Source organism: Eretmochelys imbricata, chromosome 20 (genome assembly GCF_965152235.1).
Source record: "Eretmochelys imbricata isolate rEreImb1 chromosome 20, rEreImb1.hap1, whole genome shotgun sequence".
Lineage (NCBI taxonomy): Eukaryota > Metazoa > Chordata > Testudines > Cheloniidae > Eretmochelys > Eretmochelys imbricata.
This window is the reverse complement of record NC_135591.1, coordinates 2,187,489-2,214,147: the sequence shown is the minus strand read 5'-3', so window position 1 is coordinate 2,214,147 and position 26,659 is coordinate 2,187,489. Positions and strand designations below refer to the sequence as shown.

Genomic DNA, 26,659 nt, shown 5'->3' with positions numbered 1-26,659 from the left:
TGGGTCAAAACCATGGCCCATTGCCAGAGGCCCGGGCCGGGGGGGGGGGGGGCGGGGGTCTGTGCCCAGAACAGCAACCACGATGGGGCGGGGGGGAGAACAAAAACCTCCAACCTTTATTAGTAAGACGAGGCACTTGAAATCTCAAAGGGGGGTGGGAGTTTGGACTGTGGGGGCAATAAATAGGGGGGCTGGAATGTAGGGTACGCAGGGGCCCAGCACGCTGCTTCCCACCCCACCCGCCGGGGCCAGAGATGCACAGGAGGGGCAGATACAGATGCCCCCTTCCTCCCCACCATGGGGCAGAAACACCCAAGAGGGGGTGGGCAGTGGGGGCCAGCACTCTCAGCAGCGGGGGGTGGGGGATTAGACCAAGGCCTCCCGCCCGCCCCCCGCTCGCTACTGCGGACAGCAAGCAGAGGGGCCCGGGCAGGGAAGGGGCCCAGGCTGGTGGGGCCACAGGCGTGACACCCACCCCCAAAATGACGCGACATCCAGGCTGCACCGGGGGGGCGGGGCAGGAACCAAACCCCCCAGCGCCCCTGGAGTTGGGCTGGTCCCCGCTCAGAGCCAAGGTGGCCGGGCCGGGGGGGGGGCATCCTTGGCCCCCAGCTATGCCCCCTAGGACTCATGGGGTCCCTTCTTGATGCCGAAGAAGCTGGAGGAGCGGGGGGGCGGGCCCAAGAGCATGCGCGCCTGGTTCTTGTGCGTGATCCTGATCTGAAAGAGAGAGAGTGGGGGGAGGAAGGACACGCTGGGGGGGGTTCTGGTGTGGGCAGGGAAGCGTCCCCTCCCCCAGCTCCAGCCACACAACCCCCACCCTGCAGGTTCCCTAGTAATGCACCTACCCCTCCATGGCACCTCCTGTCTATGGGGGGGGGGGGGGGCTGCCAGCACCCCAGCCCCATGGCTCCGAACCGCCCCAACACCTGCTAGCCCTGGCCCCATGCCACCAGCAGGCGAGGGGCACCCGGGTGCCGCACCCGCTCCTAACGGGCCCCTTTCTGCCCGGGGTAGGTAGCGGAGCCGATTGCCCTGGCCCCCAGCCCCCCTCCCAACACCAGGCGGCCCCGGCTTCCTCCGCGCCCCAAGACGGATTGGCAGGGTAGGGCGGGCGGGGCGGGGGGGGGGGGTCTATTGAGGCCTCTCGCAGGGGCTGGGAAAGCTGCAGGGGGCTCGGATCTCCACTGCTGGCTCTGGGGGGTGCGGGGGGGGGGACCCACATACGGCTCCTTACCGTGCAGGGCGGCTGCATCCAGGGCTCCCCGTCGATCTGCATGGGCAAGCACTTCAGGGTCCTGCGGAGACCCCGGTGTGAGACAGCCCCACAGAGCCCCCCGCCAACCCTGCCCACCGCAGGGGGCTGGGACCTTCCCCAACACGCGGCGGGGCCCAGGGCCAAGCCTGCCTCCCGTAAGATCATGGGGGCTGACTGCCCCCAGGGAACCTCACCCCCTCTGCCCCCGGTGCCCCCCGGCGCTCACCGCAGCGTGATCTCCGAGCACTTGGCCAGCCGCTTGCCTGCGCTCTTCAGCCCGGTGTAGATCTGCCCCATCTCGATCACGCCCTCCAGCCCCACCACTTCCAGCCGCTTGTCGCTCAGGTCTGGGGGAGGGAGGGGCCGTCAGTGTTGGCCCCCCCATGCTGCCGGGGGGCCAGGGCCAGGGGATGAGTGAGCCCAGCCCCCACACCCGGCTCCCCCCCTCCCAACCAGCTCCGTGGGCCAGGGGGTGGCAGGTGGGCCCCTGCTCTGGGGAGCGCCTCATGGACCCAGCCCCCCAATAGGGTGCTGAGCCTTTAAGGAGGCGGGGCTCTAATAGCTCCACTTAGTGGGAGGGGCCAAGGCAGAAAAGGCCCCACCTCTGCTCCACCTGAGGCCCCGCCCCCAATTCCACCCATGGGATGACTACCTGCCCCCCACCTGCCCCCATGGCACTCCTGCCCCCACCCCCGGCCCCGCCCCTTGCATGCAGGCCCCGCCCCCCAGCTCCGCACCTTGCACGCAGGTCTTGAGCGTCTCCGGGTCGGTGACGGCCTCGGGCTGGCTCCCCGTGGCCCTGTTCCGGGCCTCGCCCAGCGGCTTCTTGGTCTCGCCCCAGAGGTTGGAGCCGCCGTGCATGCTGGGAATGTTGAGGACGGCGACCCCCGAGAGGGCTCCACTCAGGTCCAGGGGTTGCCCGCAGCACTGGGGGGGCAGAGCCCTCGTTACCAACCGGGGACCTGCGTAAACCAGCTCCCACCCCAGAGAGGCCACCCGGTGCTCGCCCTGCAGGCCAGGCAGAGAATTCATGCTCCAGCCCTGGGCTCTGCCAGCAGGGGGCGATGGCTGGGGGCCCTGGGCATGCGTGGGGCAGGGGGCGGGGGGCAGCGCTGGGCTCCGTCCCTCACCTCAATGCTCAGATATTCCTTGAGCTTTTTGCAGGTGGCGAAGATGGTCTCGGACGTGGCGAATTCTAAATACCAGAGTTTGTTCTTCATCCTGGAGAGGAAACAGCCCCACAACCCATGGGTGGAAAACTGAACAAACCAAACCACACCAGGGGGCACCGGGAGGGGGGGGCGGGCAGGGCGCTGGCGGGGGGGAGCGCCCGGCTGTTGCCGTCCCAGCAGGGGGTGTCGTGGGGGCAGGCAGGACACTGGAAGGGGGGGCGGGGGGAGTGCCCGGCTGTTGCCGTCCCAGCAGGGGGTGCCATGGGGGCAGGGTGCTGGCTTTGGCTCCCAGCCCATCTCAGCTGGGTGGGGGGGGCGTCTCAGGGAGTCACCAGTGCGATGGGCGAGGCCCAGGCCATGGACCCAGAGTCGCCGCCTCCCACGGGCTCCCCAAGGGCTGGATCAGCCGCTCCGAGCTTCCCTGCGCCCCAGCCGGGATCCACACGGGAGGCCAGGGCCCCCGTGCCTCCGGGAACCCCCGAGGATACAGCGTGGCTGGCAGCCCAGCCCCTGCCATGCCCACCTGCCCGCCTGCCCTCGTCGTCTCCCCCCCAGCCCCACACACCTGCTGTTGAATTTCTCAGGGTACTTCTCCCTCATGAGGTGGAAGCGGTGAGCGATGGAGGCGTCCTGGAGACGAGACAGATGCAGTCAGAGCCCAGCGCGGATAAGGGGGGGGGGGCTCAGCAGCCCCCCCCCGCGGTTCCTATGCTGGCCAGACGGGAGTGACACCGAGCCAGGCTCCTGCATGTGGAGCATGGGACAGGGAGAAGTCCCATCGCATCCTGGGGGCTCCATCCTGCCCCCCACAACCGCACCCCCCATACTGGGCTCTAGCCACCCTCCTCCCCCCCGCCAGTGCCAGGGCTCAGACCCCACAGCCACCCCCGGCCATACCACGCCGATGGAGAAGTAGTTGTTGATGATCTCGTAGGGGACGGGGTCCCCCTTCTCCGCGGGGTTCTCGGGGGTCACCTGCACCAGCCACCGGTCCATGGGCAGGATGCTGCTGCTCTCGATGTCCTTCAGGATCTTTCGCAGGTTCTCCCCGTCGTAGCCTGGGGGCGGGGGCACGGCCTCAGCGGGAGGGGACAGTGCCAGGCGCCCCCCCCGCCTCTCCCTAAGCGGGGCCGGGGGCAGAGATGGGCAGGGGGGCACCTGGCTGGATGGGGCCATAGGGCTGAGCGGGGGGTGGGGGGTCGCTAGGCAGGCCGCGCCCGTTGGTCTCCTGGGGGGGCGGGTGCCAGGCTAGGGAGACCCCCGGGCCCAGCTCTCCCCCGGGCATCACTCACCTCCTCCCCAGCGCAGGCATCGTGCCAGGTCGTTGCCGGTGCCCAGCGGGAGCACGGCCACCGCGGGGCGCCCAGGCAGGTTGGCTTTATCTGCAAGGACAGAGGGACGGTCGGCGGGGGGGCGGGCTCCTTGGCCCTCCAAGGGCAGGGTCCAAGTGGTTCCTGCCCCAGCCAAGAATCGGGCCCCGTTTCCTGCCCCTCCCCCTCCCCCCTCCAGCTTCCACCTACCGATGGCATCCAGGATCCACCCCACGGTGCCGTCCCCGCCGCACACCAGGATCCGGAAATCCGGCACGTCCCGGAAAAAGTTCAGCCTGCGAACAGAGACACAGAGCTGGGTCAGCGCCGGGGCCCGGATTCCCGCACCCCATTCCCTGCCAGATCCTCCCCAAGGGTTAGTTACCCCCTGACCTGCCCTGGGCTCCCTGCCGCTGCCCCTGCCCCTCACTCCCGACCCGCAGCCCCCTGGTACCCCAGCCCTGGGCTCCCCGACAGCCCTGCCGGTGCCCCTCACTCCCGACCCGCAGCCCCCTGGTACCCCAGCCCTGGGCTCCCCGACTCCCCTCCCTCGGCCGATGCCCTTTGACCCCCCTCCCATTCATGCCGTGGAGCTGCCCCGTGGTGTTGCAATGTGGGCAAGAGTCCACTAGGGGGCAGGGCCGAGACCCCCAGCGAAGGGCCCCGGGGGCCCCTGAATTCTCACTCACCCGGGGGCCGGGCCTCCCTTCATCAGGTTGTAAACCTGCCGCGGGTTGAGGAGATACTGGAGCTTCCGGAGCACCCTGGTCGTGGAGACGAGGGGAGCGTCAGGAGCGAGAACCCACACCAGGCATTGCCATGGACACCCCCCCCCCCGACACAGTCTAGATCATGGGGAGGGAGGTGGGGGGGGGCTGTCCAGGGGCATATCCCTTAGACCAGGGTGGAGCAATGACATCACGATAATGAGACTGTTGCCCGGCAACCTCGGAACAACCCTCCCAAACCCCTCCATCCGTCATATTAGGTGGGGAAACTGAGGCACAGACAGACAGACAGAGAGAGACTTGCCCAAGGTCAGACAGAGAACTGGGAAGAGAACCCAGGAGTCCTGGCTCCCTGTTCTCTGCACAGACCCAGCAGATCCTACTCCCCTTCCAGAGTCAGGAACAGAAACCAGGAGCCCTGCCTCCCCCTGCCCCGCCCCATGTCTAACCATTAGACCCCACACATCTCGCCCTGCCAGAAATAGAACCCAGGAGTTCTGGCTCCCAAGAGCCCCCTCTGCTTGACCCCCCCCTTACCTCTCCCCCTGTTTCCCGCCGCTCTTGGGGTTGACGAAGACCAGCAGGGGGTGGGTGTCAGGGATGGGGACGATCTGCAGAGCACGGGAAAGGGAAAACGAGAGGGTGAGACACGGGAGAGTCACGGGCGCCGGGCGGAGCAAACCGCAGACGGGTTCCAGGAAATGACCGCCCACGGCGGCCGCTGCAGGGCCGGAGCGCGGCTCCGCGGCTCGTGCCGAGGGGCTGGGCAAGGCAAAGCCTGGGCGTGCTGGGGCCACAGCGGGCGTGGGAAGAAGTGCACGTCTTGGGGTCTGCACCTTGGACGGTTCACCAAACCCTCTGTCCAGCAGCACCTGCTCAGGGGAGGCGGCTGCTGTGGCCAAGTTGCATGGTCACCGTCTGCCACCAGAGGGAGCCACTGGGCCCTGTATGAGCCAATAGCCAGAGCCCTCTGTGTGTATGGACCAGGGTGAATGGGGGTGGGGGGGGAGCCCTGGGGAGCGGGGTGGGGGGGGTTGTTACCTCATTCTGGGCAGGGATAAACGCCCTCATTTTTCAAAATCCCGGCCCCACCCCCGCCCGGGGCCCTGCTGTGGGGCCTCGCCCCGTTAGGCGGGGTCTATTCCGGGCTGGGGCACGGCCTCCCCCCGCAGCGTCCCAAGGGCCCCCAGCCAGCTCCCACCCTCCCAGCCCCCCGACATGCTGCTGCCCCCTACTGGGCCAAGCGACCCGGCTGCTCGGGTCACTGGGCTCTCGTTGCCCCCCAGTGGCCGCGTCCCGCAGGTGCCAGTCGAAGAGCAGCGCCGTTGGGGCGTCGCCCCCCACTCACCCGCAGCGCCTGGCCCTCGGGCGTGGTGCAGGGCTGCGGCGTCTCCTCCACCGGGGTCCCGCCGTCGCTCTTCTGGCTGTTCTGCCTCTCCTGGAACCCAGAGCCAGGGCGTCACCTGGGGGCAGGGGCCCAGAGCCCTGGGAGAGGAACCAACAGCCCCCAGGGCTCTGTGGGGCTCAAGGGGCGGAGCTGCTCCTTTGGGTTCAAAGCCCAATGGGGCACACAGCCCCTTGCTGGTGGCCTCTGGTCTCTCCCCAGTGTGGGGCCAGGGAACTCCCCAGCCTGGCAGGCCTCCCAAAGGCACCTGGACTGGTCCATAAAGCCCTAGCCAGGGGCTCTGGGCTGGTCCATACGCCCGGCGGGGGCTCTGTGACGAAGTGGGACTGTTCTTAATGTTTCCTCTGAGTAGTGTGGGGGTGCCTCAGTTTCCCCTATGAAGTTCTTAAGTATCTAGGTGGTGCGATAAGGGTGTATGATCATTGCAGAGCCCTAGAGGGCAGGTGTGTGCAGGGGTCTGGACACAGAGAATGGCCGACACCCTGTTTCCTGGCAACTGATGGCCTGGGCCCTTCCCCCCTGCAAGGTGAGAGCTAAAGGGTTGGAGAACAAAGGAATCCGGTGACCTCCTGGCCCAGGACAGGAACAAAGCCCAGAGGAGGAGGTCCTGGAGGGAGTTTCAGTTTGGGGCTGGCTGGGACATGGAGTGAAGGGCAGACGGGGTTGTCTGGCTCACTGCCCCCCCCAAAATGGACCCAGCTGAGGGGTCCTGTTCTCTGCACCTGCAAGCTCTGTTTTAGACCATGTTCCTGTCATCTAATAAACCTCTGTGTTACTGGCTGGCTGAGAGTCCCGTCTGACTGCGGAGTTGGGGGGCAGGACCCTCTGGCTTCCCCAGGAGCCCTGCCTGGGCGGACTCGCTGGGGGAAGCGCACGGAGGGGCAGAGGAGGCTGAATGCTCCGAGGTCAGACCCAGGAAGGTGGAAGCTGTGTGAGCTGTGTGTCCTGAAGACAGGCTGCTCACAGGAAGGTGACTGCCCCAGAGTCCTGCCTGGCTTCATGGGGAGCAGTTCCAGAGCATCGCCCAGGGACTCCGTGACAACTGGTGGCAGCGGTGGGATGTACTGCACCCCATGGATGGCACTTCCTGCAGTAAGTGACTGGGGAGCAGTAAAACGAAGGGGGATTGACGGGGACCAGGCGTGCTGAAGATTCAGAGAGAGACGGTTTCAGGGGGAGGTTAACTCCTGGAAGTGTGTGACCAGAGAGAAGGACTTTTGCAGTAACAGGGTTCCCCTGGGGATTGCAGCGAGCGGTCCCAGGGGCGGAGGAGTCTGCAGCTTGACCCTGGCAAAGAGGTGGTGACCTCGAGAAGGGCTGGCACACTAGGAGTTCTCCCTGGAAACCGTGGGGAGCTGAGAGCACACAGGCCTGTGAGTCCACAACAACTTGGGAAGAGCGGAGTGACGGCCTGTCACTGTCTCCTGAAGAAGGACATTGTAACCCTGTGCAGAAAGAGAGGGTTGAGCATTGGAAAGTTCACCAAAGCAGAGTTAATCGCGCAGCTGGAGGAGGATGACCGCACTCAGGGACAGATTCCTGACCCCAAATGGGGCTATAGCAGGATCTGGGAGCAGGTGGAGTGGGAGCCAGGCACCCCCAAGACTCCTGTCCCCGACCAGACGGGGGTCTTCACGATCGGGTTCCCCATCGGGGGATCAGAGACGGACGGGATTGGAGCTGAGTCCAAGAGAGCAAGAGGACTGTGAGAGACAGCGCGAGCCCGAGAAAGAGCTGCAGAAGCAGCAGCAGCATGAACTGGCGGTGGGGGAGCGGAGAGGCCTAGGGGACCCCCCAGGGGTGAGTGGGGATAGACCCCGGGGGGCCAGTTCCGCAGGGAACCTCGAGACTAAATTGCTGCCCCTGGTTAAGGAGTGGGGGGGATGTGGATGCCCACCTCACTGCCTTTGAGCAGGCTGGAGGTTAGACACCGGGGCTTTTCCGCAGGGTCCCCCTGGTTCAAGCTCCCTTGCTGGGTCCCAAGGCCATAGACTCCGTCAGCCAGATGGGTGGGGACGTGGACAGGCTCCCACTCCTGGTCCCAACCTATATGTCTGTGTGGAGTTTCCTTGGGCCAGGCCCTTGGACCCCCAGTGGGAGCAGAAGGGGATGGTCAATGGGGAGACATTCCTGGGATGGCGAGATCCTGGGACGGCGAGATCCTGGGACGGCGAGAACTGGTGTCAGGCCCCGGGTGGTGCAGCCTCAGAGGCTGAGGGCCTGTGTGAGCTGGGTGAAGGTCCCAGGGACGAAGCCCCTCGCCCTGCCTATGGCCCAGATCCCTGTGCAGACCCAGGAGGGGTCGGGCTGGCTGGCCGTTGGGGTTCTCCGGGATATTGGCTGCGAGACCCTGTTGTGGGGTGACTGTGTCTCTTTGGGACAGGATCCAGGCCTTGCTCCTGTAACGGCCGAGGGTTTGAATTTGAATCCAGGGAACCAATCGGTGGAGAGGGAAATGGTCAGTGAAAATGCAGATGACCTGGCTGGCAGGGGGGAGGAGCGGCTAGGCTCAGGCTATCTGCCTGCCTGTAACCAGACCCCTGGGGCTGGGTGGGACAGAGAGATGCTCCCTGCCCCCTTGCACACCGGAGAGGGGGCTCAGGGGGCTCACGCTGGCTCTGATGCTGTGAGGAAAGCAGCGAGCTCCCTGCCTGCCCCCACTGGGACAGCAAGGGCAGTGCTGAGCAACGGGGGAGATAAGACCCCAGCTGAGTGGGGGGAGACACAGGCAGGGCAGGGGATCTGTGGGGAGTGGCAAGGTGCTCGATAAGGAAAGTCTGGATGAGCCTAGGCAGCCTTGTGAGCTGATGGCTGTGTCTAGTCAGCAGGGTGGGAAGGCGAGGAGAGTGGAAGATGAGTGTCCCTGGACCTTACCTGTTAGCTGGGTGGAGAATTGTGACAGGGAAGGAAACATGCCTGCGTCTGTCAGGGGTATTGACTTGCCTATGGAGGGAGCTACCCCGGTCTCCAAGCAGTTGTCTGTGACCAGCCTTGTGTGCTGGGACCAGGGGAAAGAGACCCGAAGCTGTGTGTCTGGGAGAGGAGAAAGTGTGTCCGGCTCTTCTTGGTCTGTGGAGCAGACAGAAGGGGCCTTTCAGCCTGTGATGGTTGAGAATAGTGCAGTTGTCTCAGAGCTGGTTCTGGATTCAGCTAAAGCCCAAGAAGGGAATGGTCCTAAGTTTGTGTCTGCTCGGGAGAATGGCCCTGTAACTAGGTCGCATCCAGTTAGTGTCTATGCAAAATCCCAGAGACCCGACAATTCTGGTGCTTGTATTTTGCCTGTTGCTAGTGTGTTGTTGGAAAGGGTGGAGCAACTCTGTCTAATCAGGGTGAGATCCTAGCCAGGGAACAAGGAGAGCAGGAAGGTGATGTGATTGTGTTACCTACTGAGGGTGTGGAAACCCGGAGCAAGAAGGAAAAGATTCCTGAACTTGTGTGTGGCAAAGGGAAGGAGAATGCTTCTGACCTTTTATCTAGGAAGTCTGTAAGTTTGCCTGAAAGGGGATTGTGTAGGAATTCACCGGATGGGCCAGAGGTGATTCTGGATGTAAGGGAGACCCAGAAAGAGTCTGTTGTTGCTCATGAAAGTGTTCCTCTAGAGCAAGCCCTAGGTAAAGAGGGTAAGGGCAGAATTTCTGAGAGGGGTGAATTGTAGCATAGACAAGCCCTAGGGAAAGGAATCCTCATGGAGTCTTTGCAAGCAGTTTACTGCCACTGAAGGGTGTGAAAGTGATTTAATCAAGAAAGTTTCAGTTCCTAACAGCCAGAAATTTTCTGTTGTGAATGGATCCACTGGACTGTCCTGTTAAAAGACCCAGTGTGGATAGCTTTGAGAAGGTCTCAGATGAAGTGAAAGCTGTTAAGAAAGTTAAACAGTCCCATAACCAAGTGGCTGTGTTTGGCCAGCTTGTTGGGGAGAAGACCCAATCCCAGTTTGACCCCCTGGGGTTTTGGGGTGGCCAAAGGGCACGGGCCGCATAAACCTTCCCACATGCGGCCTGCGAGTGCTATAGACCACCACCGACCTAAGGGAGGGCGTGAAACTGGAAGGGCCTGGTGCAACTCCTACCAAGGAATGGGAGAGATGCTGGGGCATCCATGGGAACGTTGGTGGCTTCGAACTTCCCCAGGTCACCAGCTAAAGTGACCCTGCTCAGTTTGATCTCGAAGGGGGGAGAGATGTGACGAAGTGGGACTGTTCTTAATGTTTCCTCTGAATAGTGTGGGGGTACCTCAGTTTCCCCTATGCAGTTCTTAAGTATCTAGGTGGTGCGATAAGCGTGTATGATCATTGGAGAGCCCTAGAGGGCATGTGTGTGCAGGAGTCTGGACACAGAGAATGGCCGACACCCTGTTTCCTGGCCACTGATGGCCTGGCCCTTCCCCCCTGCAAGGTGAGAGCTAAAGGGTTGGAGAACAAAGGAATCAGGTGACCTCCCGGCCCGGGACAGGGACAAAGCCCAGAGGAGGAGGGGCTGGAGGGAGTTTCAGTTTGGGGCTGGCTGGGACATGGAGTGAAGGGCAGACGTGGTTGTCTGGCTCACTGCCCCCCTCCCCAAAATGGACCCAGCTGAGGGGTCCTGTTCTCTGCACCTGCAAGCTCTGTGTTAGACCATGTTCCTGTCGTCTAATAAACCTTCTGTTTTACTGGCTGGCTGAGAGTCCCGTCTGACTGCGGAGTTGGGGGCCAGGACCCTCTGGCTTCCCCAGGAGCCCTGCCTGAGCGGACTGGCTGTGGGAAGCGCACGGAGGGGCAGAGGAGGCTGAATGCTCCCAGGTCAGACCCAGGGAGGTGGGAGCTGTGTGTCCTGAAGACAGGCTGCTCACAGGAAGGCGACTGCCCCAGAGTCCTGACCGGCTTCATGGGGAGCAGTCCCAGAGCATCGCCCAGGGACTCTGACAGGCTCACTCACCAGCACGACGGGGTAGATGGCCGAAGGGGGCAGGATGTGGTCCCGCAGGGCCCCACAGTCGCAGGTCGGGGGCACGCTGGGCTGGCACTCCTCGTGGATCTGGGGGAGACGGGGGGTTAGCCCAGCACGCGCTTCTGGCCCCACCTCCCCTGAAGCTGCCCCCCAGCCTCCAGTGCCTGGCAGGAGCACCGGGGGTGGGGTGGGGGTGGGGGGCCTGCACCCACCTTGAGGTGGCACCAGACGCAATGCAGCCCCGTCAGGCTCTGGAAACTCTTGATCTTCTTCTGACACTTGTCGCACTTGCTGGCCTCGCAGCCGCCCTTCACCCACACGTGGCTCTGCGCCTGCGGGGGCGGGGGGGGCGGCAGTGAGCGCTCCCCAGCAGGGGCTGGGAGCCAGGATGCCTGGGTTCTCTCCTCAGCGCTGGGAGGGGAGTGGGGTGAGTGAGTTAGAGCCAGGGGCTATGGGGGGCTGGGAGCCAGGATGCCTGGGTTCTCTCCTCAGCGCTGGGAGGGTGGTGAGGGGAGGGCTGTGAGTCAGGACTCCTGGGTTCTAATCCCAGAGTCTGTCAGCCCATCAGCGGCAAGTCCCTGCCGCGCTCTGTGCCTCAGTTTCCCCGTCTGTACAATGGGGCTAGCGAGCACATGGGAGGTACTTGGGGGCGGGGGGAGGATGGTTCTGGGGACCAGGGGCCGTCGCGCTGGGACGTGGCCGGACAGACACGGGGGGTCCGTCCCAGACAGACACGGGGGGTCCGTCCCAGACAGACACGGGGGGTCCGTCCCAGACAGACACGGGGGGTCCCTGCCCCCCACTCACGCTGGTGTCCTTGCGGGACTTGGCGTAGGTGCTGATGCAGCTGAGGGGCGCCCGGCAGGCACAGCGCTCGTGGGCCGTGAACTTGCAGACTGGAGGGAGAAAAGACACCTGAGCAGGTTAGTGACCAGGGAGGAGGGGCACAAGCTGGGCAGGGGCGGGGCTTAGCTCCTCCTCTAGCCCCGCCCCAGTCCCCCCTCAATGATTGGCGGGGCTTCGAGTGGGCCAGCCAATCACATCTGAATGGAGGGAAAAGGGCGGGGGTTAGGCCAGCCAATGGCAGTTTGAGCTGATGACACAATGCTGATTTGCTGGTGTTTCATTGGCTGAATGAGAGGTGGGTGGGGTCACCCAGGCTGGGCCCCACCAGCCCCACACAACTCACAGCGCCCCCTGGGTGCCCTTCCCTGGCTGGTGCCCATTTCTCCAGGGGGGCGGAGGTGGGGGAGGATCCCCCTCCCCTAGCCATGCCCGTGTCGGGGGAGGGGCACAGAGGTGGGGCCATGCCCATGTCGGGGGGGGGGGGCCGGGCCCGGGCCCGTGTCGGGGGGGGGCAGAGGGAGGGGGCCGGCGAGGGGGGGGCCGGCGAGGGGGGGGGCCCGTGCCCGTGTCGGGGGGGGGGCAGAGGGAGGGGGCTGGCGAGTGGGGGGCCGGCGAGGGGAGGGCCCGTGCCCGTGTCGGGGGGGGGGGGGCAGAGGGAGGGGGCCGGCCGGGGGGAGGGCCCGTGCCCGGGGGGGGGGCAGAGGGAGGGGGCCGGCCGGGGGGAGGGCCCGTATCGGGGGGAGGGCCCGTGCCCGTGTCGGGGGGGGGCAGAGGGAGGGGGCCGGCGGGGGGAGGGCCGGGGCCCGTGTCGGGGGGGGGGCAGAGGGAGGGGGCCGGCGGGGGGAGGGCCCGGGCCCGTGTCGGGGGGGGGCAGAGGGAGGGGGCCGGCGGGGGGAGGGCCGGGGCCCGTGTCGGGGGGGGGGCAGAGGGAGGGGGCCGGCGGGGGGAGGGCCGGGCCCGTGTCGGGGGGGGGCAGAGGGAGGGGGCCGGCGGGGGGAGGGCCGGGCCCGTGTCGGGGGGGGGCCAGAGGGAGGGGGCCGGCGGGGGGGCCGGGCCGGGGCACTCACAGGTGCAGGCCAGGCCCTGCTTGCGCAGGCCGAGCAGCAGGGTCTCGCAGACGGTGCAGTAGACGGGCCGGTTAAAGTGCTTGAGCCGCCACATGTGCTGCCCGTCGTCCTTCATGTTCTGCGGGGAGAGACGAGAGAGTCCGGGGGGGTCCCTGGGGGGGCGGGGCGGGGCGGGGCTGGGGTACACAGAGCTCACTCGCTTCTCCCCGAGGGGCGTGGGGCTCACCTGTGGGCCGTTACCCACTCGCGGTTACCACTGGTTGGGTCGGGGGAGCGGGGGGAAATCAGGGCTCGTGGGGGGTCCCAGGCCCACAGGAAGGATCGGGGTGGGGGTAGGGAGCTTCCCGCCCCGGCCCCGCCCGTCATGCCCCGGCTGCTTTCCACCTTGCCCAATGGGGATCCCCATCGTTGGAGGGGGTCGAATTCCCACACGGCTCAGAGCATTTCTGCCACCCCCAGGGATTGCCCCCCTCGCCCCCCTGGGATCCCCCTGACCCCCCAGGGGTCGCCCCTCTCTGTGTCGTCCCCCCCGCCCCCCGGGACTCACCACTTCCAGGCCCAGCAGCACCAGGAGGGGGATGGTGGTGACCCCCCCACGCAGCCACTCAGCCAGCGACACCGTCCCGCTGTCATCGTAGTCGATCTCCCTCATCATCTCCTGCAGGATCTGGGGGGGGCAGGGACATGGCTCAGGGGCTCCAGAGGGGCTGGGTGAGCCCCCACCCAACAGCACCCCCTCCAAGGACCCCATCTCCCCCCCACTCTCCACGGCCGGGGCACGGGACTCCCCATCTGCAGCCGCTTCACCCCCAGCCCTGCACCCCCTCCCTCCCCACGGGCTCAGGGCAGCCCCCCAGCACACACTGTCCCCTGCAGTGCCCGTGGGCTGGTGCCCCTCCAGGCAAGAGGGGGCAGGGCCAGGGCAGCCCCACGCACCCCACGGCCCCAGCCCGGTACTCACAGGTTTGAGCTCCGTGACGTCCCAGTCCAGGTACTCGGCCACTCGCATCATCTGGGTGATGATCCGATCCACCTCCTGGGGGGCCCGGAGCGGGGAGAAGAGAGCGGGTCAGTACCGGCCCATGGGGGGGGGGGCAGGGCTGGCAGAACGGGTCAGTAATCGGCCCGGGGGGGGGGGGCAGAGTGGGTCAGTACTGGCCCATGGTGGGGGGGCAGGGCTGGCAGAACGGGTCAGTAATCGGCCCGGGGGGGGGGGCAGAGTGGGTCAGTACTGGCCCATGGTGGGGGGGCAGGGCTGGCAGAACGGGTCAGTAATCGGCCCGGGGGGGGGGCAGAGTGGGTCAGTACTGGCCCATGGTGGGGGGGCAGGGCTGGCAGAACGGGTCAGTAACCAGCCCGGGGGGGGGCAGAGTGGGTCAGTACTGGCCCATGGGGGAGGGGAGACAGCCCCCCAGGGATGGGGCACTGGGGATGGACCCCTTGCTCAGCCCTGAGGCTGGAAGCACCTGTGGATCCCTGGGGGTGGGGGGCGCAGAGGCCCCCCTTTGCTGCAGGGCCGGACCCAGCGGGGGCATAGAGATGGGGGGAGGCTGCTCCCAGCCTCTGCCAGGCACAGTGTGGCGGGTTCTGCAGGACCCAGGTGCTCAGAGCGGGCAGTGGGGGGCACTAGGGTGAAGGGGACAGTAATGGGGGGCTGTGGTCCCCCCCCAGCACTCACCGAGCTGTCCAGCAGGCCGTTCCCATCCTTATCATAGAGCTTAAAGGTGACTGGGGGGGGGAGAAAGCGGAGTCAGTGGGGGGACCCCAACCAGGCCCAGACCTCCATGGCCCCCCCACCCCCACCCTATGCCAGCCCCCATCCAACCCACATCCTAGCACAGCCTGTCAGCCTCCACCCCTCTGGGGAAAGACCTCTAACCCCAAAGGTCTCCCACGAGCCTCCTGTGACGAAGTGGGACTGTTCTTAATGTTTCCTCTGAATAGTGTGGGAGTGCCTCAGTTTCCCCTATGCAGTTCTTAAGTCTCTGGGGGGGGGTAAGGGGGTATGATCATTGCAGAGCCCTAGAGGGCAGGCGTGTGCAGGGGTCTGGACACAGAGAATAGCCGACACCCTGTTTCCTGGCCACTGATGGCCTGGGCCCTTCCCCCCACCCTCCCACCCCTGCAAGGTGAGAGCTAAAGGGTTGGAGAACAAAGGAATCCGGTGACCTCCTGGCCCGGGACAGGGACAAAGCCCGGAGGGGAGGCTGGAGGGTGATGCAGTTTGGGGCTGGCTGAGGACATGGAGTGAAGGGCAGACGTGGTTGTCTGGCTCACGGCCCCCCAAAATGGACCCAGCTGAGGGGTCCTGTTCTCTGCACCTACAAGCTCCGTGTTGGACCATGTTCCTGTCGTCTAATAAACCTTCTGTTTTCCTGGCTGGCTGAGAGTCCCGTCTGACTGCGGAGTTGGGGGGCAGGACCCTCTGCCCCCCCAGGACCCCGCCTGGGCGGACTGGCTGTGGGAAGCGCACGGAGGGGCAGAGGAGGCTGGATGCTCCGAGGTCAGACCCAGGAAGGTGGAGCCGGGGGAGCTGTGTGTCCTGAAGACAGGCTGCTCCCCGAGAGGAGACTTCCCCAGAGTCCTGCCTGGCTTCGTAGGGAGCAGTTCCCGAGCATCGCCCGGGGACCCTGTGACACCCCCCGCTGTGGCTCCCCCCCCACCCCTTGCCCCATTAGGAACCCAACTCAGGTCTGGAGCCCGAGAGCTGCCCTGTCCTTGTCACCTCTCCATGGGGCTGGGGCGGGTGGGACAGCCCCCCCCCAGCGTTCCCACCCCCAGACTCACACTCCAGCTTGTCCTCGGGGCGCCCCCCCTCCAGCAGCGAGAAGTAGCAGGAGACGTCGTTGACACAGACCAGGCCGCTGGCTGCAAAGAGACAGAGCCCGCACTGGATCCTGCAGCCCCCCTGCCCCACACAGCAGGGACCCAGGAGATCAGGCCCCAAGGCCCATTCACTCCTCGGCTTCAGCTGCCAGCATGGGTGGGAGGGGGCGGGAAGTGGTGAGCAGCAACGGGAAATGGGGGACCCTCTGCAGCCCCCCGCCCAGTATGAGCTGCAGGCCCCTAGCCCCAGGCAGCCTGTGCCCCATGTTGCCCCCCCCCCCATCATCAGTCCAGCTCTGGCCACTGCAGCAAGCTAGCTAGCGACTGCCCCCCACTGCCTGGGATCAGAACTGCTCCGCTGTGTGTCATATACCCCGTACAGTCGGCATCTGATGGGGACTGTTCTCCGGCTCTGACAGAGCAGGCGGGGCCGGTGCGTGCCCTTACCTGGCTGCTCCCCGAGGCCCGGCTGCTCCCCCGGGGCCCTCCCAGGCGAGGTCTGGAAGGACAGGAAGAGGTGTTGGCAGAGCGCGTCCGAGATCTCCTCGGCCTCCAGGTAGCTCCTCATGAACAGCTTGAAACCTTCGAAGTCGATGGACTGGGGGGAGGCAGCAGGGGGGGGGGCAGTTAGGGGGCATCCTGGGCCGGGGGGGGCCTCTGCTCGGCGCTTCCAAGCTGGAGGGAGGGGGCCGGCCCGGCTCAGAGCAGAGGGGCTCCAGGGACAGACTGGGCCACCCCCGTGGGGCACGGGGGCCATCAGGGCGGACTCACGTCTCCCTGCAGGTGCTGCACCAAGGTGCCATCTCCGTAGAACTCCTGGAGAACGTCCTGGACCTTCTTGCTGCTGTCTGGGGGGGGAGAGATGGGGAGAGTCACGATCCCAGGGTCCCTCCCAGCCGGGAGTGGGGAGCAGCCCTGGCCTGGAGCAGACACTGCCCAGACCCGGGGCCAAGCCCTCCCCCTCCCCTGCTGGGGGGGCGGGGGCGAGAGCTGCAGTTCTGCCACCGTGGCCCCCGCCCTGCTCTGGGGGCAAATCCAGCCACTCTACCGCCCTCCCCGCCACCCCAAGCTTCCTAGCCTTATGGAGCACGACCTGTGAGTCTGTGACGGGGGGCCAGGTCAGCCCTCCCCCCTGGCAGAAAATGGGCCCCACCTGCAGGCCTGGAGCGTTGGTATCAGGGCAAATCCCCAAAAGAGGGGACCCCACCCGCACTGCGGAACCTGATGGGGGGGTCCCAGTGGGGCCAACCCCCCAGCGCGCAGCGGGGTGTGGGTGGGGTTAACGCTGGCATGGCTGGGTGAAGGGAGCTGCCCAGCTCAGCTGCATCCCCCCCGCCTGGGGCCCGATCCTGCTCCTGCCAGAGCCGTGGCAACTCTCCCCACCGGCCCCGCACCCTAGGCGGAGCCCGGGCTACCGAGTCTGTGGGGGTGGTGCTCACTGGTTACAGGGCAGGGGGGCCCTTTTCCTTGGGGCCCCGATGCCCTGGGGGCCACCGGCTGTTCCCACAGGGATTCCCTACCGCAGCCCCCCACCCCCGGGGCAGTGGGACCATTCTGAGGGCAGGGTTGTCCCCACGGGGCTCTGGGGCCAGGCACCTGCCCCAGTGGGGCTGTGGGGGGGGGGCAGGGCTGGGGGGAGAGCTGGTTACTCACAGTCAATGTACTTCTGCAGGTGGGCGAACTCCTCGGGGCTCAGGGTGGCCCAATCCTTGCTCTCCGACATGACGTTCTGGGGCCTCTGGGCCGCGGCTGCCGGGGGGGGGGCAGTTAGAAACAGACTCCCGGGGGGTGACTGGGGGGGGGGGAAGAGACAAAAGGAGCCGACAGGGGAGTGAGGATGCAGAGCGCGACGGACCCGGGTGAGGTGCTGGCGAGAGCGACCGAGGGGGGGTGTCCCCGGGCAGCGCCCCTCCCGGATTAGCTGAGCCAGCACATTCCCCGGCGGAGCCAATCTGTTTCCAGAGCAGCAAGCACCAACCGCTGCCCCCAGGCAATGCCAGCCAAGCCCCCGGCGCCCCCCAAACCTCCCCTGGTATCCCAACTCGGGGGGGCCCTGCTCTGGGGCGGCTGGAGCCCAGCAGAGGAGGCCGGGCTGGCACCCACGGCAGTCGGGGGTGGGAGTGGGGCCACCACAGCTCGACCCACCGCTGAGACCCCCAGCGCCAGGGGCTCTTAAAGGGATATTACCCAATTACCGACTGGGGTGGGCTGGCCGCTGGCCGACAGACGGGGGCACCATTTGCCCCAGAACAGCCCCATTGCCAGGGCAGACACCCCTGCCAGCGCTGCGGGGGTCCGGAGCGGGACACTTGGGAGGCGCATGGGCTGGCCCGTGCCCCAGCAGCCTGGCACGGAGCTGGTAGCGATGGGCAGCTGGTTCCAGTGCTTTATACCTCTCCGCAGGCGGCCACTTTGCCGGCACTGCTAAATATTTAATGGTGCCAAGTCATGGCTGGGGGGCGGGGAGGGGGAGGTTCCTGTTTCTCCAATTGCCGCTGTGAATTGGGGATGGGGGGGGAGATCGTCTGATTCAGAGACATGAACTGGGGGGGGGGCGGGAAAGAGGTGGGTCTTGGCAACAGGCCAAGCTCCTCTCAGCATAGGCTGGGGCTTGGGGCGCTAGGCAGAGCGGGCTGCAAACTGCGTATGGACCGGCTGGGGTCCAAGAGCAACAGCAATGCCGGGGAGGGGCCGCTGCGCCAGCCCCACCCCCCAGATCTTGACTAGCATTGTGCCCCCACTGCATCCAGCTCTGGGACGTGCTGTCTAATGGTTAGCGCAGGATGCCTGGGTCCCATTCCTAGCCATGTCGCAGACTCTCCACTCACTTCCCCACTCTGTGCCTCAGTTTCCCCACCAGGGGATAATAAAGCACTGAGTGCTTTGAGATCCGCCCGCCCAGTGGGAGTGAGGGGTTGTTCACGCCAGGGGCTCTCGGGCTGGAATCGCGTGTCTGCCCCCCCGTTTCCTTCCCCGGCGGCAGTATTTTCCCAGTATCCGCTGCCCGCCAAAGCCCTCGGCTCACTCCATTACTACGATGATTTATTCACATTAATCCAGATCTCGGCGTACACCTGGGAGCTGCCGGGCTGCGCGAAGTGCTCCAAGGTCTCTGTGGGGCAGGGAGAGGACAGGACGTGCCGCTCCCATTAACACTAATGGGGCTAATACCAAGCACGGCCCCCCTGGACGCCAGCCCCCTCGCAGCCCGGACAGCAAGTCTGAGACCCGAGAGCGGCTTGGATGGTGCCCCTCAATCCCAACCCGCAGCCCCTGCTCTCCCAGCCCTGGGTCCCCCCAAGCTCTGTCGGTGCCCCTCAATCCTGACCCACAGCCCCTGCTCTCCCAGCCCTGGCCTGCCCCAAAAGTGGCCCTTCAGGATGACAGGGGCTATAGAACAAGAATAAATCAGTCCCTCAATACAACCATTTGTGAAGACATCACAAGGAGAAGCTGGGGCGGTAACTCACCCCCTTAGCCAGGTTGGGCTGGGGGCTACTAGCGTGGCTGGAGGGGGAGCCCAGGGCCGGGCTAGCAAGGGGCTGTGAGTCGGGAGTGAGGGGCACCAGCCGAGCTGCTGGAGAAAGGTGCAAAACTGGGGGCACTGGCTAGGGAGAGGGGGACCCCAGGCTGAGCTAATATGAGCAGAGGGGCTAACACGCAGAACAATGAAAATGAAGGAGGGCCAGGAGCAGGACTCCTGGGTTCTATCCCCAGCTCTGGGAGGGGATTGGGGGCCAGTGGTTAGCTCTGCCAACCTTCTTGTACCCCGACTGGCACCACCCCCTGTTCTGTTAGCAACAAGGCCCTGAATCTGGGGGCGGGAGGGGGGGGGGGCTCTGATTTTGCCTAATTCCCAGCCGCCCCCTTTCATCCCAGACATGTGACTAACCAACCCCCAATTCAGCCCCTGCCTGCCAGCCCCGCCTCAGGCGGCTGCTCCGGGGGCAGCAGGGCCAGGAGTCCCCCTCCTCCCACCCTGTTGTGCTGGCTCCGGGTGGGGCCAGTGCGGGAGGAGATGACAAAGCCAGTCCAAGCCCCTTAACGAACGACTTCTGCTTTCGGTGGATCCATTTTTAGAGCATTGCGGGCAGGGGGGGTGCCCACAGGGATCCCCCCATCAAGAAATGACTCCCTCTCAGGGTAAACATGGGGCTGTCCCGGGGCAAGGAACAAACCGCTGGGACAGGGCGAGCCGGGGCTCCAGGGGTGGGGGCAGGGCACCGGTACCCCCCGCCCCGACACCCATGCACACCACCCTCACCCTACACAAACCTCACCCCCCCGTGGTCTGCCCAGCCATGCACATGCCCTGCACACAGCCCCCCACCGCCTAGGTACATGCCCAGCCATGGGGAGCAGGCAGCTGCTCAGCACCCCCCTACTTTCATGCAGGGGGTTGGGATTCGAACACAGCTTTGCTCAGCGCCCGCCCCCAGGGACCCCCCCCGGCGAGGGGGGGCAGGAAGGAAAGGGGGAGGCAAGAAAGAGAGTGCTGGCATGAAATGTGGCTCAGGCAAACGGCTCCTGGCACCCGCGCCATGGCTGCAGAGATCCCAGGGGCCTGGCTAGCTACCCGCCCACCCCCGGCTGAATGGGAATCTTGCTGGGAGCCCGCTCCCCACAAGCCCCGGGGGATCAATTTAACAGCCCCCTGTATCCCTGCCAGCCCCCTGCATCCCTGCTCTGGCTCGGGGGCCGTTCCACCCCACCCCACGGGACCGACCCCCTGGCAGCTCCCAGCCCTGCGGGGAAGTGGGGCACTGAGTTGGCCCCGCTGCACACCGAGGGGTGGGGGCTATGGGATATGATGGGGCTTCCCTATGCCTCTCAAGGAGGCTGCTGTCGATGCCACCCCTAGGGGGTGAGTTTAGCGGGTCCTCAGCTTCACCCTCACCTCTGATTGGCAGCAGCTGACACCCCCCAGCCCGATCAGGCCTCAGAGACGGAGCCCAGTCAAGGGATGGTGCAGCTGAGCTGTGCAAGGCAGCCACTTGTGACCAGAGGGAAATTCCTGCCTGACCCCAGCTGGGGACCAGGCTGGGCCCTGGAGCATGAGGATTGCTAGCTCCCTGGGAGAATTCCAGCCTCGCTCCTACAGTGGGCCTGGCCTTTCTGTCAACTCACTTCCCCCTTTGCTCCCAGAAGATCCTGCAGCAGCGATTTCCACAGGGTAATCACACAGGGGTGGGGAGGAAACTGTGCGCTTTGAGCCCAGCATCAATCAGAGCAGGGAAGGCAGATGCAGCCACAGCCAGGGTGAGGGGTGCACCCAGTGCCAGGGAGGGGCCGGGCGCTGCATCTGATTGAACAAACTTAGCGGCAAAGCTAATAAAACCCTGTTGTTAATGGTGCCATGAACCTTCTCTAGCACCTGTTGGATGTGCTTACAGCCCCTGATAGGATCCTGCTCCCCTGCCCTTTATAGAAGGGAAACTGAGGCACATAGTGGTCACAACACACTGTGAGCCAGCAGCACTACTGAGAAAAGAACCCAGGAGTCCTGGCTCCCAGCTCCCCTGCTCTAACCACTAGACCCCACTCCCATCCCAGAACTAGAAACAGGACCTGGGAGTCTTGGCTCCCATCCCCGCTGCTCTCCCTGAGCCGTTCGGAGGAGGGCTGGCACCCCAGGCCAGGGGGAAGGGCACCGACTCCGCCCTGGACACATCCCAGTGATCCTGAGGTTACTGAGTCCTGCTAACTCCATCAGCAGCGCTAAATTTAGCTCAGCCCCGCCTGCCCCTGGCTCCACCAGCCGAGCACGGCAAATGGAAACCAGATGCCGGGAGACGCCGTTCGGGGTTGGAGGCCAAAGCTTAACACCGTGATCCCCAGGGGACGGCCGAGCAGGGGCCCCGGCCCTGCTGCCCCCATTGTCTGGCCATGCCCAGCACACGACGCGGAGAATCCTCGGCTCTGACCCAGCCTGGCTCTGCCTGGCCCCCGGCAGGACTGACTCCACTCCTGGGACAGCAATTGGCCACACGCGCGGGCTCAGGCCAGGGAGAAGAGAGGGGACACCAGGGACCCACGCTGCTGCGCCAGCAGCCCCCCAACCAACGGTCCAGCCAGTCCCCCTCAGCCCCTGGCTCCCAGCGACCCCGGGTGGCAGACACCCCTCGGCACCCTAGCCACAAGCCGGGGACCAGGCGATCCCGGGAAAAGCCCCTCCCCACGATCCTTTGTCATGGGTGGGGCAGCGGCTGGGGAGGGGGGGGCTCAAATAGCTGCTTCCTTCCCTGGGACACCAGGGGCCCCCCCTCGCCAGCCCATGCCAGGCCCAGCCCCATCACTCCTCATGGGGGGGGCACAGTTTATCCCAGCGGGATGGAGGAGATTTCACACTCGTGTTGCCGACAGACACCAACCAGCCGATTTTTGGCAAGGTGGCTGGCGTGCCAACAGCCCCACCCCGCCCCCCCTTCGCATGGGGCTGCAGCTCCCCAACCTGGGGGGGGGCAGCTCCCCCCGCTACCACATCTCACCCTTGCCACGTGCTTCTAGCTGCCCACCCCCAGCAAGCGCCACGGTACCCGGGAGCTGCACAAGGCAAGCGAGTGCATGGCCGAGGGCGTTCGGGGGGAGAAATGACCTTTCTTAGCAACCCTGACTGGCAGCCCCCTGCTAGGCCAGCCCTGGGCTTCCCCCGTCAGCTCTGCTGGTGCCCCCTAGTCCTGGTCCCAAAGTGCTTGGTAAACATGAGTCGTTAGTTTAGCCTCACAGCCTCCCCAGAATCGTCCCTGCTTTCCAGATGGGGAAACTGAGGCAGAGAGGGGCAGGGACTTGCCTATAAGCACCCAGAACAGAACCCAGATGTCTCGACTCCCGCTCTGGGCCTGCCCCTCTTCAGAGCATCACATCCTGCCCCCCACCCCTGGCCCAGCTGAGCCCAGGCTCCCTGGTTCAGTGCCAATGCATGGAGCAACCCGCGCTTCCTGCCAGCCAGTGCTGGCCAGAGGCAGGGGGTGGGAACGCTGGGGTGCTGGCCCAGGCTGGCAGGCTCCCCGCCCACCCCCTCTGGGATTCATGGCTAAACCCCTAATGGGATCCAACCTCCCTGACTTACTGACTATTGGTGCGCTGGGGAAGCCGAGCGGGGGGGGAATGGTGGGGGGGTGAAGCCTGCATTGGGCTAGGGGGATGGTCCAGGACTCAGCAGGGGGCCGACCAGCCGTGCAGGAGGGGTGGGAATTTCAAGGGAATGGCTCAGTGTCCTGCTCTGGGACTAGCCCCAGGCCCACAGAACAACCCCCCTCACATCCAGCTGTCTCCCCCACTCTGCTTAGCCCTACCTGTCCCAGATGGGCATGGGACTTCCCAGGCAGGCAGGGGCAGCCTGGCCCCACTGCCAGGAGCCTGAGGGTTGGCTGGTCCCACCCATGCTCCAGCTGAGCTGCCAGCCCCCACCTGACTGATGGGGGTCAGGTCAGGTTGTCCCCCCTCAGGCTAGTCTTAAAGGGACAGCACAAGGAGAAGCTTCAGAGAAGGCGGTTGAGCTCGAGGGCGGCTGGGAGCCAGGGCTCCTGGGTTCTATCCCCAGCTCTGGGAGGTGAGTGGGGGCTAATGCCTGGGGAGGGGGCTGGGTGCCAGGACTCCAGGGCAGGAACTCTCCATTTTAACTCACTCTCGCTGGACACAAGGCAGCTGCCCCAACCCCTCCTGGAACAGCTGAGCCAAGCGAAAGAGGGTCTGAACTCCTCCACCTGGCAGCTATCTCCCCGGCTTCTCCACCAGCCCAGCCATCGGCTCGGACGCAGCCCCCAGCCAGATCCAAACGCCGCGGAGCAAAGGAACCAGGAGCCGGTTACTCCCTGCCCTTGTCAGGCCAACACCCTGCGTTCCCATTGAGTCCAGGCCTGTAGAACCAGCAGGCTTGAATTAAGGAAATGCTCCCGCCCTGGCGCCTGCCGGACCAGCACCCGGGGACAGAGCCTTCGGAGCTTCTGCTGGTGCCGGGCCCATCACCCTGGTGTCTGACTCTGGGGGACCTTGTTCCTAGGCGGGGGCAGGGCAAAGCCCTCACTCACTGCACTCCCCAAAGCCTAGGGCCTGGCCTGCCTCCCGCAGGGGTTACAGCAGCCCCAAGGCAGCTCTAAGTGACTCGCAGAGTTTCCAGGGCGGGGTCAAGAGCCCTGATCCCAGCTCCACGCTGGCTGGGGAAGGGTGTGGGGAGGCCCTTTCACGCAGCCACAAGCTGAGCGCCACTGAGATGCCCCCACTGCCAGCGGTGAATATGGCTCTGCCCCGCCCCGGGACCAGCCTCACAGGGAGGCTAGTCCAGGGTCTCCGCGGCCCACTCGGCCCCTCTCCTCAGGCTGCCAGTGCAGGGGACGTGGTTCCCTGGCCCGAGCCCCCTCCAAACTCATGACACCCGGCAGGGCGCCGCCAAGGCCCCTTGACTAAGGTAGGCTCTTGTTTCATCCTGGTCCCTCTGCAAACGCGCCTCCCGCCTCACTTCACAGCGAAGCCTGATCGGCCTCCCCCACCCCCAGAGCAATGGGCCACTCTAGGCTGCAACCCCCCATGAAGGGGTTAAGTCAGCTGGACCCTGCACCCCCTCCCGCCTGCCTCGCCACAGTCAGAGGGATCCAACAAGCCTGACCCCCTGCTGCCCCGTCCCCCCACCTGACCCATAGAAGGGATGAGCATGTGTGGGGGGGAGTTTCCACCCAGCCTTGGGTCCCCCCCCCACTTGGCCTCCTGAACTGGGTCAGCGCTTGGACGAGGGAGGGCCAAGAAACAGCCAGGAGCTGCTGGAAGTGGGGCTGGCGGCCCAATGGGGGCCCTCTTCCCTCTGCATGGTGCTGGCGTTGCCCTCAGACCGCAAACCACCTCTCTGCTGGGCACTGTCTAAACAGCTGCTGCGCCCCACCCCAGAGGTGGCTGCATCTCCATGGCAGAAGACAACCTGTCTATAGCCAGTGCTGGGGGAGGAAAGGCACTAGGAAATCGCACGTTATTGTTTGGCCACCGCTCAGACCTTGGCAGGAAGTTAGTTTGTTCTCCTTAATTAACAATCACTCTGGCGGCAGATTGTGACCCCCCCCGCCGCGCGTTATTTACCCAGGAGCGCCCGCTCGAGCTCTTGGGTAAACGTGTACTTTGGCACATGGCTGGAGCTGGGTGAACACAGCTGCACGGTGCCTCTCCCATCTAAGGAGAATTGCTGGGGGCAGGACAAACCCGCCCCAGCCAGCCCGCACACCTGCAGTGCTGGTTTCTCCCAATGGATTGTTCCAGGCTCCAGGAAAGACAGCGTCAAATCCAAACAGAACATGAAACTCGCCCCGAGGGTCAGCCAACCGAGGGGCGGGTAGGACTGGGCGCCAGGACTCCTGGGTTCCATTTCCCATGGACTGACTCAGCCTTCCCAGCACTGAAGGAAGGTGCCCACTGGCGGTCCAGTCACGACGCACTCGGGGTGATTTCTGCCCTGGCGGCGAGGGAGCCGGACCGGACGAAGCCCCAGCCTGGCCCAGGAAGGGTTGTTTTTTTTACATATATAAAAGTTAAACAAGCTGGCATTGCCTTTGTTACTTGAGACCTGGGGGGTGGTTTTCGCCTGGGCCAGTGCATCACACACAGAAACCTGCCTCCGAAATCCCATGGGAGGCTGAACCCCTAAAAAAATCCAGGCCACAGGGAGCCGATCCATTAGTGTTCCCCCACCTTCAGGACTCCCCCATGCCACCGAGCACCAGGCCCAGTCCCACTGGCTCCCCCTGCAAGGGCCATTCAGCTGGCTTCTTGATTTAGCAGAGCCAGAGTTCCCAGGATGGAGGTTTGATCCCAGCTGGATTAGCCCTTGGGGGTCAGATTCACCAGCTGCGCCTGGAGCCAGAGCGGAGCAGCCAGTAGGCACCGGATTTGGGTTGGGGGTGTTTGCTGGCTGGAAAGTCTGGCCCATCACCTCAGGCAGGGGTCTCCCCCTCTGCCCTGCCTCGCTGTTCCCCCTGGTCAAACCTCTGGCCCTCGCTACACTGCCCCCTGCCTGGCCCACTGTGCCACCCTCAGCCAAACACCCCAAAGCCTCCTCCTGCTCGGCCCCTTCCCGTCCCTGCAGCCCCCCCTGCATGGCAATGGCTCCTTCGTGGCGGCTTAGGGGGGTGGGTGGGGAAAGCTGGCACGGCCCTGGCCCCGGCCCCTTTCTACCGGGCAGGAGAAGCCATGGCAGATGTGGCGAGCACTCTGCAAACCTGGGCATGGCGCTGCCCGCCAGGCGGGGGCTCGGGATTGCAGATTCCTTGGGGCAGGGGCCATCCCGCGGGTTATAAACCTACAGTCCAGGGGCAATGGGGGAACCCTCTGGCCCTGGCCAGGCCGGAGCGCCAGTGCAGGATCTGGGATCCCTACTGGCCACACACTCTCTGAATGGGTGCAAAAGCCCAGACACGCGGCCCTCCCCATCCCGGCAGCCCCACCGGGGCCAGGATGGCTTGAAGCAGCTCAGCCCAGAGGGTCACATTGGGGCCAACCAGGGGCCCAGAGAAGCCCCTTCCCCTGCCCAGCGCCTGGCCCCCGGGGGCAGCTCCTGTTCCTGTGCCCAGCGCCTGGCACTGCAGGGCGCGGGGTCACGCCCCAGAGACCCCCCGGGCACCCAGGTCAATCGCCCGGGCGGGGAGCGGCCGGACCCGGGGCAAAGCGGCCCGGGACGCGGCCAGACCCCGGCTCCTCCTCCCCCGGCGCTGCGGGACGAGGAAGCCGCGGAAGCGCCGGGATCCCCCGGGACGCCGCAGTTTCTTTGCCCCTCCCCAGCGCCGGGGGCCGCGGAGCCGGGCGGGGGTCGCGGGGGTCCCGGGCGCCCGGCAGCTCCTTCCCCCGGGGCGCTCCCTACCTTGTCCGGAGCTCGGCAGCGCGGGGCGAGCCTGGGGCGCCGCCCGCCCGAGCCCAGCCCCGCTGACATCACAGCCCGCCCCGGCGCCTCCCCTCCCGGGCCCCCGCACCTTCCTCCTGCGGCCGCTCCCCTCCCGGCGCCGGCAGCGAAGCGGGGCGCCCCGGCGGGCTCCGGGCGCACAGACCCGGTAGGGTAGGGTAGGGTAGGGTAGGGTAGGGTGCGGTGCGGTGCCGTGCGGTGCCGTGCCGTGCTCCCGGGCCCCGCGCTGCAGCCGGTTTGCGACGC

General features: G+C 65.6%; 1 protein-coding gene across 3 annotated transcripts; it reads right to left on the bottom strand.

The window, feature by feature from the left end:
- Positions 1 to 96: 96 nt before the first annotated feature.
- On the bottom strand, positions 97 to 26,589 carry DGKA (diacylglycerol kinase alpha). 3 transcript variants are annotated; one of them, XM_077838832.1, is made up of 24 exons: positions 26,484 to 26,589; positions 17,191 to 17,286; positions 16,309 to 16,385; positions 15,985 to 16,135; positions 15,499 to 15,579; positions 14,390 to 14,439; positions 13,673 to 13,747; positions 13,259 to 13,378; positions 12,712 to 12,829; positions 11,606 to 11,694; positions 11,011 to 11,130; positions 10,787 to 10,885; positions 5,817 to 5,906; positions 5,006 to 5,079; positions 4,430 to 4,504; positions 3,951 to 4,036; positions 3,723 to 3,812; positions 3,328 to 3,488; positions 2,996 to 3,060; positions 2,389 to 2,479; positions 1,996 to 2,185; positions 1,485 to 1,605; positions 1,238 to 1,298; positions 97 to 720 (listed from the first exon to the last, which is right to left on the bottom strand). In XM_077838832.1, exons 2-24 carry the CDS (start codon positions 17,258 to 17,260, stop codon positions 622 to 624), a joined length of 2,253 nt encoding a protein of 750 aa, XP_077694958.1. In that variant the 5' UTR covers positions 17,261 to 17,286; positions 26,484 to 26,589; the 3' UTR covers positions 97 to 621. The 3 variants fall into 3 exon arrangements, with proteins under 3 accessions (XP_077694958.1, XP_077694960.1, XP_077694959.1); XM_077838834.1 differs by having other exon boundaries at positions 3,406 to 3,488; XM_077838833.1 differs by lacking the exon at positions 26,484 to 26,589 and adding an exon at positions 26,375 to 26,422.
- Between the last annotated feature and the right edge of the window lie 70 nt (positions 26,590 to 26,659).

Coding starts and splice junctions, on each gene's coding strand:
- DGKA (XM_077838832.1), bottom strand. CDS start 17,260: ATGTCGGAGAGCAAGGATTGGGCCACCCTGAGCCCCGAGGAGTTCGCC. Junction 14,440..15,498: donor CCCCGAGGACAAGCTGGAGT/GTGAGTCTGGGG, acceptor TCCCCCCCCCAG/TCACCTTTAAGCTCTATGAT. Junction 3,813..3,950: donor GTGGATCCTGGATGCCATCG/GTAGGTGGAAGC, acceptor CTGTCCTTGCAG/ATAAAGCCAACCTGCCTGGG.